Raw genomic sequence first — 12,928 nt, forward strand, 5'->3', positions numbered from 1 at the left:
GACTTGAACAAAGGCAACGCAACTACACACACTGGAGAAGAGGATCCACTAGCTGTTTTATGAATGGATGTCTGACTAAACGATTTTTGTAAGTGTTGCTGATTACAATACCAAGATACTCTAATTTGATACTGTTATTCAAAGGCTTCGTTGTGGAAAATTAAAATCGTCTATGCAATTTTCAAAATCTCAACATCATCCTGAAGTTTTTTTTACCAGACAATCATGAATTTAGACAAAGCTACAGGATGAAGTGCAAAACTAGGGGATTGTATGGGTTGAGAACTTGCAATGCTGGGTAATGAGGCTTTACTAGGTTGGAGGGCGTGGAACCATGGAGGATTTGAAAAAATTAAGAATACGGATATTGCCCAGTGTGAGTGGTTGCAAATGGGAAGACAGGCCAAGATGTCTATTCAGGCTTCGTAGGGATGCTTATGAGCACAATAACTGAAACAAGAAATGGTGAAACATAGCGGTCCACTGTAAAGATTTCAGCAATACTGTAATGACAAGGGAAAGCGATGTATGCAATTTGCCAACTTGGTTAGGATTATCAAACCTACAAATCTAGCCGATCCTTGCTAAATTGCTAGCAGACCCTTTATGTTTCTTACATCCAGAAAGATAAGTCACTCAGTAACTGAAAGATAGCTAACAGCACAAACAGAACAAAATATGCAGTGTAAAACAAGCATTCATCTAGACCATCAAGGCAACAATGAAGGTTTATATGATGCTGCAAAGCGCTCATTAAGATCCTATACATAGCAGGAAATATGTTAAAACAGAGCAGTGGACAGTTAGCAATGGCTAGGGCAATCACCTTTTGACAACAAAAGCGAAAGAGAATCAGCTTTACTGAAAAATAAAATGGGTACTAAAATGCTATAATGATCCATCATGTTGATAAAAGACATCAACAACCATGTCAATATGTCATACCTTCGTACTTGAGAACTCAAAAGTCAAAACCTGCTAATTATACTAAAATGATGCATCTCTCAAACAAGCAATACACAAAACAGAATTCTACACACTGTTTTTATTTCTATTTAAAGGGCAGACATTGGAACCCTCCTCACAAGGGAAACATGTAGAGTAGATACTTGTATATAAGTGCAGATATAGAGCTACTTTCAGATAATGTTTATTTTTGCAAGTGCAACAAGAATTAACATCCACAACTAAACTCAGGTCAAAAATAGTGCAGCTTCGAGCTACATTAAGGCACTGTCAGGTTTTGCAAACAAAAAAAATGGAGAATTTTACAATCCTTAAAGGTACCAATATTCCCAAGTATGATTTTGCAAGTTGGCTGCAACAATGTTCAATTCTTCGGGATGAAAGACAAGGTCCATCATTGTAAGAAATGTAATCGCACTCTAAACCTCATGAGTAATGACAATGCTAAACCAAGGCATTTATCATTGATGCAAATTCTAACTACTTGCACACACATGTAACCTTTTTCAGCTACTGCTCAGTAACCCAAATTCACACAATGTTATTGTTCAATGCAAGCTGTCAGATAGAAAGTATATTGATGAACATGTACCACTTTGCCAAGCTGATCAATCAAGTAAGCATGAGACTCCTAGAATTAAAACTTAGCTACCATGTTGATAACTTGAGATATGAATATGACTAACAATCTTTGTAATCAAATAGAAAACAATTGCACAACATACAACCACCAGCATAAGATCGATTGCAAATAGAAAATAAAATAAAAAATACATTCCAAGTATGCAACTTGAAGTAATGCAACAATTACAAGCACAAATTCATATTGGTAAATTGAATAAACACTAGAGAAGACTGAAATCAGCAAGGTTATTCTGTAAAAAGGTGTAAATTAAATTGCACAATTATGAGAATATCTCAAATGTTCAACCCTACTCCCCAAAAAAACATGTAAAAAGACGGAAATTATACAGCTTAGGCCCAATCTCATTACATTCCTGAAGCGCCTAACCAAATGAGGGAACCCCTCCTACCTCTTCCCCGCAAGAAAACATACAAAGACACACACTACTACTACCATTACCAAACTACTCAATGATAGTCTGGATAACACCAGCACCAACAGTCTTTCCACCTTCCCTAATAGCGAACCTCATACCCTCCTCACAAGCAACAGGGTGAATAAGCTCGACCTCCATCTTAACTCGGTCACCAGGCATAACCATCTTCGACTCCTCATCCTTGTCATTCATAATCTTTGACACCTTCCCTGTGACATCAGTAGTCCTCATGTAGAACTGAGGCCTGTAGTTAACAAAGAAAGGCGAATGCCTACCGCCTTCTTCCTTCTTCAACACATACACAATAGCCGAAAACTTAGTGTGAGGGGTAATAGTCCCTGGCTTAGCAAGCACCATACCCCTCTGAATATCAATCTTCTGAATTCCTCTCAACAACAACCCAACATTATCACCAGCCATAGCCTCATCCAAAATCTTTTGAAACATCTCAACCCCAGTAACAGTAGTATTCCTAGTGTCCACCATTCCCACAATATCCACAGTCTCCCCAACCTTGACAGTCCCCCTCTCAACCCTCCCGGTCGCCACGGTCCCACGACCGGTGATCGAAAACACATCCTCAATAGCCATCAAGAAAGGTAAATCAGTCTGTCTAGTTGGAATAGGAATGTACTCATCAACAGCATCCATAAGTTGGTAAATTTTATCTACCCATGTATTATCCCCCCTCTTAAGACTAGGGTTCTTAACCAATTCCTCTAAAGCTAACAAAGCAGACCCAGAAATAATTGGGATTTCATCACCAGGAAAATCATAATTAGACAATAATTCTCTCACCTCAAGCTCAACCAATTGCAACAGCTCTTCATCATCAACTTGATCTTGCTTATTCAAGAACACAACCATGTTAGGTACACCCACCTGCTTCGCCAACAAAATATGCTCCTTAGTCTGCGGCATAGGACCATCAGCACCAGACACAACAAGAATAGCACCATCCATCTGAGCAGCACCAGTAATCATGTTCTTGACATAATCAGCGTGTCCGGGGCAATCGACATGAGCGTAATGTCGATTTTCTGTTTCATACTCAACGGTGGCCGTGTTAATTGTAATCCCACGAGCACGCTCTTCAGGGGCAGCATCGATTTCGTCGTATTTCTTTGGGGCAGAGTTACCCATAGAAGCAAGCGCCATAGTAAGGGCGGCAGTAAGAGTGGTCTTACCATGGTCGACATGACCAATAGTGCCGATATTGACATGGGGTTTGTTCCTTTCGAATTTCCCTCTTGCCGCACGGACGGTGAAGGTGCGGCGGGAGGGTGCGGCGGTTGTAGATGTGGTGGTGGTGGAAGAAGAGGTGGTGAATGAAGGGGTGAATGAAGAAGAAAGGATTAGTTTAGAAGGGGTTTTGGATTTAGGGTGGAAAGTGAGATTTGGGAGATGAGAAAGAGATTGTTGATTGTGGGGAGGTTGGTAAGCTAAAGCAATGGCGGCTCTAGCAGGGGAAGTAGCTGATAACGCCATTGAAATTGGAGAGAATAGAGGATAGAGGAGAGAGAAAATGAGGAGAGGAAGAAGAAGAATGGAGGAGAGTGAAGTAGTGAAGTTGGGGGTTTGTGTTATCTAGAAGAGGAAAAGAGGAGATTTTGGGGGTAGAGATGAAAAGAAAGGAGGGCCTCTCAATTGTTTGTTGTGTGTGATTCTATCTCTTTGAGAGTGTTGTGGATATGGGCTTTTTCAACTCTACCCTAGTTAAGATTGTTAACTATGGGTTGTGTTTGAATAGCTTCGGTAACTTCTGTTACTCCGTATGCGTTAGGTCGTATTCACTTCATCTTAAAATAGTAATATAAGTATTGGTCAAATTAAGTTGTTTTGATTGGTATAAATTGCTAATGTTAAACTTTCTTAAAAGAGAGCAACATCTTAATTTACACGAAAAAAACATGAAATACATTGGTTTAAACTACTATTAAAATTATTTCAATGTAATCAAACTTAGATAGTGTTTGACTGTTTAATTGTTTCAATTTCTCCTAATTTGGACTAATCTAATTTAAATTGAACTTTCTTGAACATTTTTTTAGGGAATTTTTTCTTGAAACATAAACATATAAAAGTATTAACAAATGTTAATTTATAAGATATTTTTAGATTAATCTTAGTGTATATTTTTGGTTTATTGTATATTTTTTATAATTATAATTAAGAATTAAGAGATATTAACAAGTGTGCTTATCAAATCATTGCATTTTAACATTTAAAAAGAGGTTGGGAGTATTTTGTTGAAAAACAAGTGAAAATAAGCAACAACTTCAAAAGAAGGCTTAGGATGAAAAAAGATTGGATAATAAGACAAGTTTTGGGCTGATGATAGTGACTTGTAGTATTATACAACTTATTTATGGTGGAGGAAAAAGCAAAATCTAGTCCCCTCTTATGCCGCGTATCCACCCAAATCACCTCTTCTTCTACAAATATGATTTTCATACTAAGAAATACTTCTTAGTAATGATGTTTAATTCTTACGTTCTCTTTAACTAATCCTATTCATGCAATTATTAACCAAGCAACAACAAACGATTAGCGATTAGTTTATGCATTCAATTCTATACCTCCTCAAACATCACAAGTACTTGTATTTCGCACATAAATTGAGAAATGCACACCAATTACATATACTATTATATAGTTTTGCATAACTATTTTGCAATAAATTGAAATATGGAAACTAAACTTTTTTCATTGGTGAGAAATCATGGCAAAATTGTTGCTTACAGGACATCCTAAGTATAAGTAAATTGTACATAGATATATATCATTAAAGAAAACAAACATATTTGAATAAGAAAACATCAATGATAATATCATCTACATAAACTAACATCTACGGATATATCAAAAGCAATCTCAATTCACAATTGCTGAATACCATTTGATCAATGTATTAAACCGGCTATTTCCAAATTCATGGTTTTTCTAAATCATTCTTTAAAATAACAGCAATCCCAGATGTTGATTCCTGCTTAATGTTTGTTCTTGTCATAGAAAGATCAAGGGTACTTAACGAACGTGTAAATATTCTTTTTACTGGTACTTGAATACTATCATCAAGGCCATTATACCCACGAACATTAGGCATATAAGATACCATCTTCGTGTTGCACATGTTAAACACTTTTACATGCATTTTAGGTGGAAGATCTTTTAAGGTATGAGAGATAGCCAACTTATGCTTCGACTTCAAATCATCTACTTCTTTTTGCTGCTGAGCAAGCAACTGATCAAGTGTATCAGCAATAGCCTTCAACTCTGATTCAGTGTAGGACTTGACATCGTAGTTTTCCACAGTATCTAATTTACCAACATCCTTGTAATTACCTTCTTCATTTTGAGTGAGTGAAATCGTAATATCATCATTCTTGTTATAACAATCGTCTTCTTGCCTTGATTTATGAAACACATCATCACCCTCACTTCCAATACGAAAAACTGTAGGACTTTTTGGCGGTAACCCACCACATTCATGTTCGTGCTTTGAAAGCTTATTTGACACTAATTCGGTGTATGGCTCATCAACATTCTCAATAGGTTCTCCATGTTCATGACCAACCTTATCGCTCTCAAATTCTTGCCAACTAGTATTCTTAATTGGTGACATTCCATCACCAATTTTTGGAGAGTCTTTTGGAGAATCTGACCAAAACTTACGACCAGAAGGTAGTTGGTCTGGAAAAACATTGCTTGTAGAAAACGGTGATGCATTTGACAATGGAGAAGTATCATCCTTATTTTCACATACGTTATGTGGAGATGAATCCTCCTTAGGGTCAGTTTTAGGGCTATCAAATGAATCACCAGTAGATGAATCCTTAGGTGACCAATTTGGGATTAGATCCCGAACTTCAGAGTCAATCATGTCAGCAATGGTTGTAATATCTTGATCTGTTAGGTCCAGTTCGTGAACCATTTCACTAGCAACCGCAATTGACGTATCGGCCTCAATGTCAAATGGAAAATGAATATTACGGCATTTATCTGTACCATCCAAAGCACTTTAATAATCTATAATATTGCTTCATTAAAATAAATAAATAAATAAGATGAAACATCAAAAATATCCACTTAAAAGGCACAATAGATAATGTAGTGAAAGGAAAAAAAATACCTGTGGAATCAGCTATCCGCAATTTTATAAATATTGTGTTGACATCTTTTCTTTCTCCTTGTAGTGTAAGGTCTCTACTTAGCCCGGGATTAGGATTGTCCAACAAAATTCTTTTATCAATATCAAACTGGTTGTGCATACTCTGAGTAGACTCTGTAATAGTTTCAAAATGTAATTAGAATAAATGAAAAGCGAGTAAAGGTTTTATAACGTTCTTACTTATCAAAATAACATACCTGAACCTGAATCTAAATGCGGAATATTAACATGTGATGAATGTGCAGTGGTCTCAGGACTCGCGTCTGACAAAAAAGGGTCATTAAGTAGGTCTTTGGCGGATAATCTCTTGCTCACATCAGATATACATCTCTCAATAAATTCTTTGACATTAGGATCTGTCACTTTCGCCAAAGACGCAGGCTTAATTCCCTAGCAAAGGTAAGAAAAAAAAAAAACATGAAGACTATCTATATGTATCCACAGAAATGCATAGTGCATGATGAAATAGATAAATACAAAGTAAGTTATACTCTGTATCCCAATTTTACTTAAATTAAAGAATGCAAATGAAGAGCATTGTGTGACAAAACATACTAATATTTGCCAATGAAAGTGATGTTCTATTTATTCTTTTTACAATTTCAGTTTCCTCATGATAGTATTTTCAATGATGCAGCTGTACACACACTCTATTTTTAGATTGATTGGAATCAACGCACTAGCCTACTTTGAATCTGATGATTGTAAAGGAAGTAGCTAAAATTATATATATTTTTTTCCAAATATAAACATAAAAATAAGTTATCATAGTGAAAACACTTAAAGCCATTACATTATATTGGAAGTTGATCAAGTGAATCAAACAAAACAGGGATATGAATGCCTTAAGAGTACAAAAATCATATTGTCAACTAAGTTCTAGTGAAGCATGTGAATTTAATTCCTAACACAACCAAAAGGGCAATTGATCTTCAAAATACTTCACTACTACTCAATATCTGAAGTGCTATTGAGGGGTTACGGATAGTCATAAAGAAAAACATCGAGGTGCAGAACTAAAAACCATTAAATACTTTCTACCAAACGTGCTGCAAATAATTCCAACGAATAGTTACATAGTATCAACCATCAGGAATTGTTTCCTTTACTGTTAATAAATTGACTACAATTAGTGGGTAGCTTTAATGCACCATGCCACCATCATACTCTCCTAAGTAAAACTAGTGACAAATATCAACGATCACAGGTAATTTCTAAACCATACTAGAATAAAAGATAATGCAAGGACTGAAACAAAAGAGATGCATAAACAAGACAAACAATCAAAGAATTGGGAATTTAAGGAAGCTTTTCAACGCCTTACCGATGTCACTTTCTTGTATATTTGAGCAGCATTGGCACATTCAGTATAAGGGTACTCAAAAGTCACTAATTCTAGCAAACACATGCCAAAGGCATAGATATCAACAAGTTCGTTGTAATCCTCCTCATAAAGCTCTGGTGCCATAAATTCCGGAGTACCTGAGGTAAGAACAACAATTACCACAAGAGCTCTACCAACATTCAAGTAATGATAAGAAAAGGGAGGACTTAAACTTAAAATTCCAAAAAAGGAAATTTATCCTCACCTATGACACTATGTGCTCCATTGGCATGATGAAGAATTGCGGCCAATCCAAGATCACCAATCTTTAATTCTCCACTATTGCCATTCACAAATATGTTATCACACTTAAGATCCCTATGTATAATAGGAGGATCATGACTATGAAGGTACTGAAGCCCTTCCAAAATTTGTCTAGACCATTTCTTCAATGCCCTCAAGTCAACATGCCTATGCTTCTGTCGATATCTACCATGGAATTGAAGCAAATGTCTCAATAACTCGAACAAAATATCCAAATAACAAGTAAAGACGCGATAAGAAACATACTGGCGAAGGGTGCCTGATGTGAAAATCTCAGTAATGAAGTTGATATGCTCATTCTTTGTGTCAACCCAAGAATGATAGAACTTAATAATGTTCTTATGCTTCAAGGTCTTAAGGAGATGAACCTCGGAATAAAGCCGTTCCAAATCCTCAGAATTTCGCAATAGTTCCGAAATCTTAACTTGATTCCAAGCTACTTCTAAACCTTCTATTTCATCAAATCCTCTATATCTAGTATTTTCTTAAATTAAGGATTAGCCTAGTTTTATATCATCAATTATAAACTAATTAGCATAATAACAAAATGAAAACAGTGTAAATTAAGAATTGATAACTAAAAAGGATACACTTTCTTAGAAGCCCCTCTTCCAAGAATTTCCTTATACTGCAAAATACAGATGAATAAACAAAATTGAAAAACCCATTACAACAAACATCCAAAATCAAATTATTTCGCAAATTTTTTAACAAACAAAGGATTTGCATACACACTAAATTCAAACAAAAATTATCAAAATTATGATTAGTTTCCAAAGGTTATAAGCTAGACATATATATAATTAATCAAAATAACAAAATTTATGAAATTAGATTAAAGAAATTTACTTACCCTACCGTAACGTTTAGTTGGATCTTTCTCAACAAATTCAGCGTCGGAATCGTCCTGTTCTTGCTCCGAGGATGCCTCCCCGCGCATAATTCAATTAACCCACAAAAAAAAAAAAAAAAAAAAAAAAAAAAAAAAAAAAAAAAAAAAAAAAAAAAAAAATTGTTTTTAATAATAACTCAATTTATCAATTTAAACGATCAAAATGAAAAATTTTGGATCTTTAAATCTGATCGTCTCATACAAAAATTCTGGATCGAAAATTGAAATAACCCAATTGAAGATCAAAGATATTATTGAATAATAATAATAATGTAATTTTGATGATTTAGATTTGGTGTAAATTGGTAACGTAATGAAGAGTCGGGAAAACGGGAGAAAAAAAGATGCAAAAAAATAAATGTTTGAATTTGGGTAACGAGTCAAATACTTGAACCTTGAAATGCCTAATTATGATGACATAAATGGAGATAATATATGGCGGGTTAAATATTTGACATTTGGAGTTTGTCGGCATTTGGCTCATTGAAGATTTGAAGATCATTCTATAACATAGAAAGTCTACTTAGGCTTAGGTGGCACTAGTGTAATGAAAAAAAGTCAATTTTTGTTTTAGGAAATTTTGTCTAGAACTACCCTAAAGATAAGGCTATTTGTGGACAACTACTCATTTTTTTTTATTTGTTTAGAACTACCCGGAAGTTACAAAACGTTTGGGTAGCACTACCCATTAACGTTTTCCATCCAATTAAGGCGTTATTGGGCCCATTTTTTAACTTTTCCACTTTATTACTCTCCTAATTACCTTCTCTCTCTTCCCTAATCAACCTCCCCTCAATTCTCACTCAAAAAATTCAAGCGAACAACTCAATCAATTGAACACAAATTCTCAATTATTCATGTAATGTTTCACACTTTCCTTTTAATTCATTATTTGTTGTATTTGTTTACAAGTTTTAATTTAACGCAATTAACATAATTAGGGTGTAAATTAGTGATTTGGATTAGGGTTTATGGGTTCACAAAATTGGGGGTTTTGATTTTTAGGGTTTAGGGGTTCAATTGAGTTTTAGGTTTCGGTTTTTTTTTACTTTAAGATTGAATTCAATTGCATTTTAATTACTAATTGGCCATTGTAATTGGTAGAATGTCTAATTGGTCATTGTAATTGGTAGGATGTCTAAATTTGGGGGTTTTGATTTCAAAGGTTTAGGGGAAGTTAATTAGGGAGGAGAGAGAATGTAATTGGGGGAGTTAATTAAGTGGAAAAAGTGAAAAAGTGGGCCCCATTAACTTTTTTTAGACGGAAAACATTAATGGGTAGTGCTACCCAAACGTTTTGTAACTTCCGGGTAGTTCTTAACAAATAAAAAAAATGGGTAGTTGTTCACAAATCACCCTATCTTTAGGGTAGTTCTAGACAAATTTTCCTTACTTGATTAAAGAGAATTCCTTAATACTTGTACTCCCTCCGTCCCTAAATTACATTCCTCTTTGGAAATTTACACGGGAATTAAGGAGGAAAGAATAAGACAAATAACAATAATTAGATAATGCAATGGAAAGTACAAAGATAGAGTAGTTATTACTCATGACATGTCATCAATCCTTTGTAAAAAAAAAAGAACCAATCACATGCTCCTAATTGAAAATTTTTAACCAATCATATTCATTGTAATTTGGCACAAATATTATGAGTGAGATTAGGTAAGGATGAGTGAGAAAGCATTAAATATAAAACAGAAAAAGAGAGTTGATTTACTAAAAAAAACTTACTAAAAATAGAAAGTAGGAATGTAATTTTGGAATACCAAAAATAGAAAAGAGGAATGTAATTTAGGGACGGAGGGAGTACTTCGTTAGTTGCAAATTTGGTTAATGACAAGTATCACATATGCAACTCGAAATATATCGAAATGAAGTATGTTATTGACCCGACAAAAAAACTCTTTACTAGCAATATCATGCGTCTTATAGTGTGATAAACCGATAAACGCTTGATTTGATTTTATGTTTCTTTGCTACTTTTATATCATTTTCTTCCTTTTAGGTTAGTTTATCCATGGTAAGTTGTTACTCTTTCTAGAAAATAATTTTATATACTATAAGGTTATGCTAATGTGTTTTATGATTTCATTAATGTCACACACACACACAAGTATGAACACATTGGAATTTTGCTTAGATTCAAACAAGACTATATATAATTTGTTATTGTGTATGTAACACTGTAACGTGGATCATGACTATATGATTCGATTGATTTTTTTTGTATATACTACAAGTACGTAGCTGGGATCTTAAGGAAGAAACTCCGATTATTAAGCTAAGATACTTGTAAGTTGTAACTCGGCGTACCCCAAGTCCCCAATAACCTCGTCATATTTATTTGCATACCTTCTTAACTACTATCACCAAGTAGTAAACCACAAGTGTATAGCTTAAATAGGACTCTCAAGGCACACTTTAACCATTAAGCTAGTTGGTGTTTCCTTAGTCTTAAATCCTTTATTAATGAAATAATGAGCATTAGAGTATACACGAAGTATCAATTTCAAAGCTCTGTGTCTCTGACCTGAAAAGGCATGACTTTTGCCGTAAAATATGCCATTTGATTAAAAATAATCAGGTGAGGTTGAAGCTTATTATGAATTAATGTCAATATTTTCATGTGCTGTGTTCTTTAATTTGAATGATAGTGCTGGTTGTTGGTGAGACAGATTTAAAAAACTCTAGTGTTGGGAATTTTAGATGTTATTAGCATGAATCTTGGAACTTGGACAGTTCATCTGAAATAATAATTTTTGGGAAATTTTCAATGGTAGCTATATACTTTTGCTCATTCTCAATGGTAACAAAATATTTTGCAAATTCTCCCAAATAGCATTACTTTTTATAAGTTTCTCTAACATGACAATAGTTGTATAATTTGCAAGTAATTAGCTTAAAAAAAACAAGAATTAGCCTAATAAATAAAAGAAAAAAAAAGATATTTTTAAAAAATGGGACTAAAACCCTCTGCCAAGTAGCCACCTCCACGGCGTGGCTAGCCCACCACCGAAAACCTAAATACCCCGCATAACTATCCCGAAAACACCTTGTTCTCTCAAAAACCCACCCGAAACAACTTCGTTCTCCGCGAAACCCACCCATAGCCACCTCTTCATTCTCTCTGAAACACATCCATAACCTCCTTAATTTCCCCGAAACCCTCTCAAAGTCCATCTCGAAACCCACTCCGATTCCCGAAATTACATGGTTCAGCTTAAAACCCTGATTTTCATTGTTTTGAGGGGTGGAAATGGAAAGGAAAGGGAAGGGGAAGGCATATTTTTTTTTTTAATTAAGCATTTTTTTTTGTTATTTATTAGTTTAATTCTGGTTTAATTAAGTTAATTAGTTGATAATTGTAAAAATATTGTTATGCTTGAGAAACTTTTAAAAAATAATGCTATTTGGGAGAATTTGTCAAATATTTTGTTACCATTAAGAATGGGCAAAAGTATATGGCTACCATTGAGAATTTCCCATAATTTTTTATGTTAAACAATCGGTTATGAACTTTTAATACGAGGTTAAGACAAGAAATATTTTTTATGTAGTGATAAAGGCATAAAGCTAAGGATTAGCCTTTTGAATTGCATATTCCTCCACAAAACATTAAAACCAACTCTTAGGGTCTGTTCTAATTGGGTGAAATAAAATGAGCTGAGCTGAAATGAACTGAATATTTTATGAGAGAAGGAAATTAAAAACCGAACTGAAAATAAACAAAAGAGAACAGACCCTTAAATCATAAACCAATTCATTTATGGTGTTCAACATTATATCTTTCATATTTCTTCTAACTTAACTTATTTTACGAAAACAATCAATGTGCTCTTCCTCTCCCTTCCAAACGACCAAACTCGATCTTTATTTGTTGAACAAAAATAGCATCTACATGATAAATAAAGCACATTATCTTACTATTGATAGAGCATATGAAAAATAGAAAACATACTCCGTATTTTTTTTTTTTTTATAAATAGCATGTGGGTTGTACAGGCCATAGTGCTAGTTTAAAATTAATACTCAGTAATTTTTAAGCATCACAAGCACATTTTAAGATCAGTGTACTCCATAACATATACAAATTTATATTCCCTTCGATCCTTTAAGTTCTTCTCATTTCCCTTTGACATATATTTTGTCAATGCACATTTAAATCGCTAATAGCTCTAATACATATT

The 12,928-nt window shown here is 34.2% G+C and overlaps 2 protein-coding genes across 2 annotated transcripts; both read right to left on the reverse strand.

Moving 5' to 3' along the window:
- Positions 1 to 1,846: 1,846 nt before the first annotated feature.
- Positions 1,847 to 3,636, reverse strand: LOC145597567 (elongation factor Tu, chloroplastic-like). Its single transcript, XM_081653762.1, has one exon. The coding sequence runs from the start codon at positions 3,513 to 3,515 to the stop codon at positions 2,055 to 2,057; it is 1,461 nt and encodes a 486-aa protein (XP_081509888.1). The 5' UTR covers positions 3,516 to 3,636; the 3' UTR covers positions 1,847 to 2,054.
- Positions 3,637 to 4,714: 1,078 nt separating this feature from the next.
- LOC145596491 (putative serine/threonine-protein kinase WNK3) lies at positions 4,715 to 9,100 on the reverse strand. Its single transcript, XM_081652659.1, has 8 exons — positions 8,700 to 9,100; positions 8,437 to 8,474; positions 8,093 to 8,320; positions 7,788 to 8,011; positions 7,523 to 7,680; positions 6,396 to 6,588; positions 6,160 to 6,312; positions 4,715 to 6,029 (listed from the first exon to the last, which is right to left on the reverse strand). The coding sequence occupies exons 1-8, from the start codon at positions 8,784 to 8,786 to the stop codon at positions 4,960 to 4,962; spliced, it is 2,151 nt and encodes a 716-aa protein (XP_081508785.1). The 5' UTR covers positions 8,787 to 9,100; the 3' UTR covers positions 4,715 to 4,959.
- Between the last annotated feature and the right edge of the window lie 3,828 nt (positions 9,101 to 12,928).

The sequence above is a fragment of the Chenopodium album genome, chromosome 20 (assembly GCF_948465745.1).
Source record: "Chenopodium album chromosome 20, dcCheAlbu1.1, whole genome shotgun sequence".
Classification (NCBI taxonomy): domain Eukaryota; kingdom Viridiplantae; phylum Streptophyta; class Magnoliopsida; order Caryophyllales; family Amaranthaceae; genus Chenopodium; species Chenopodium album.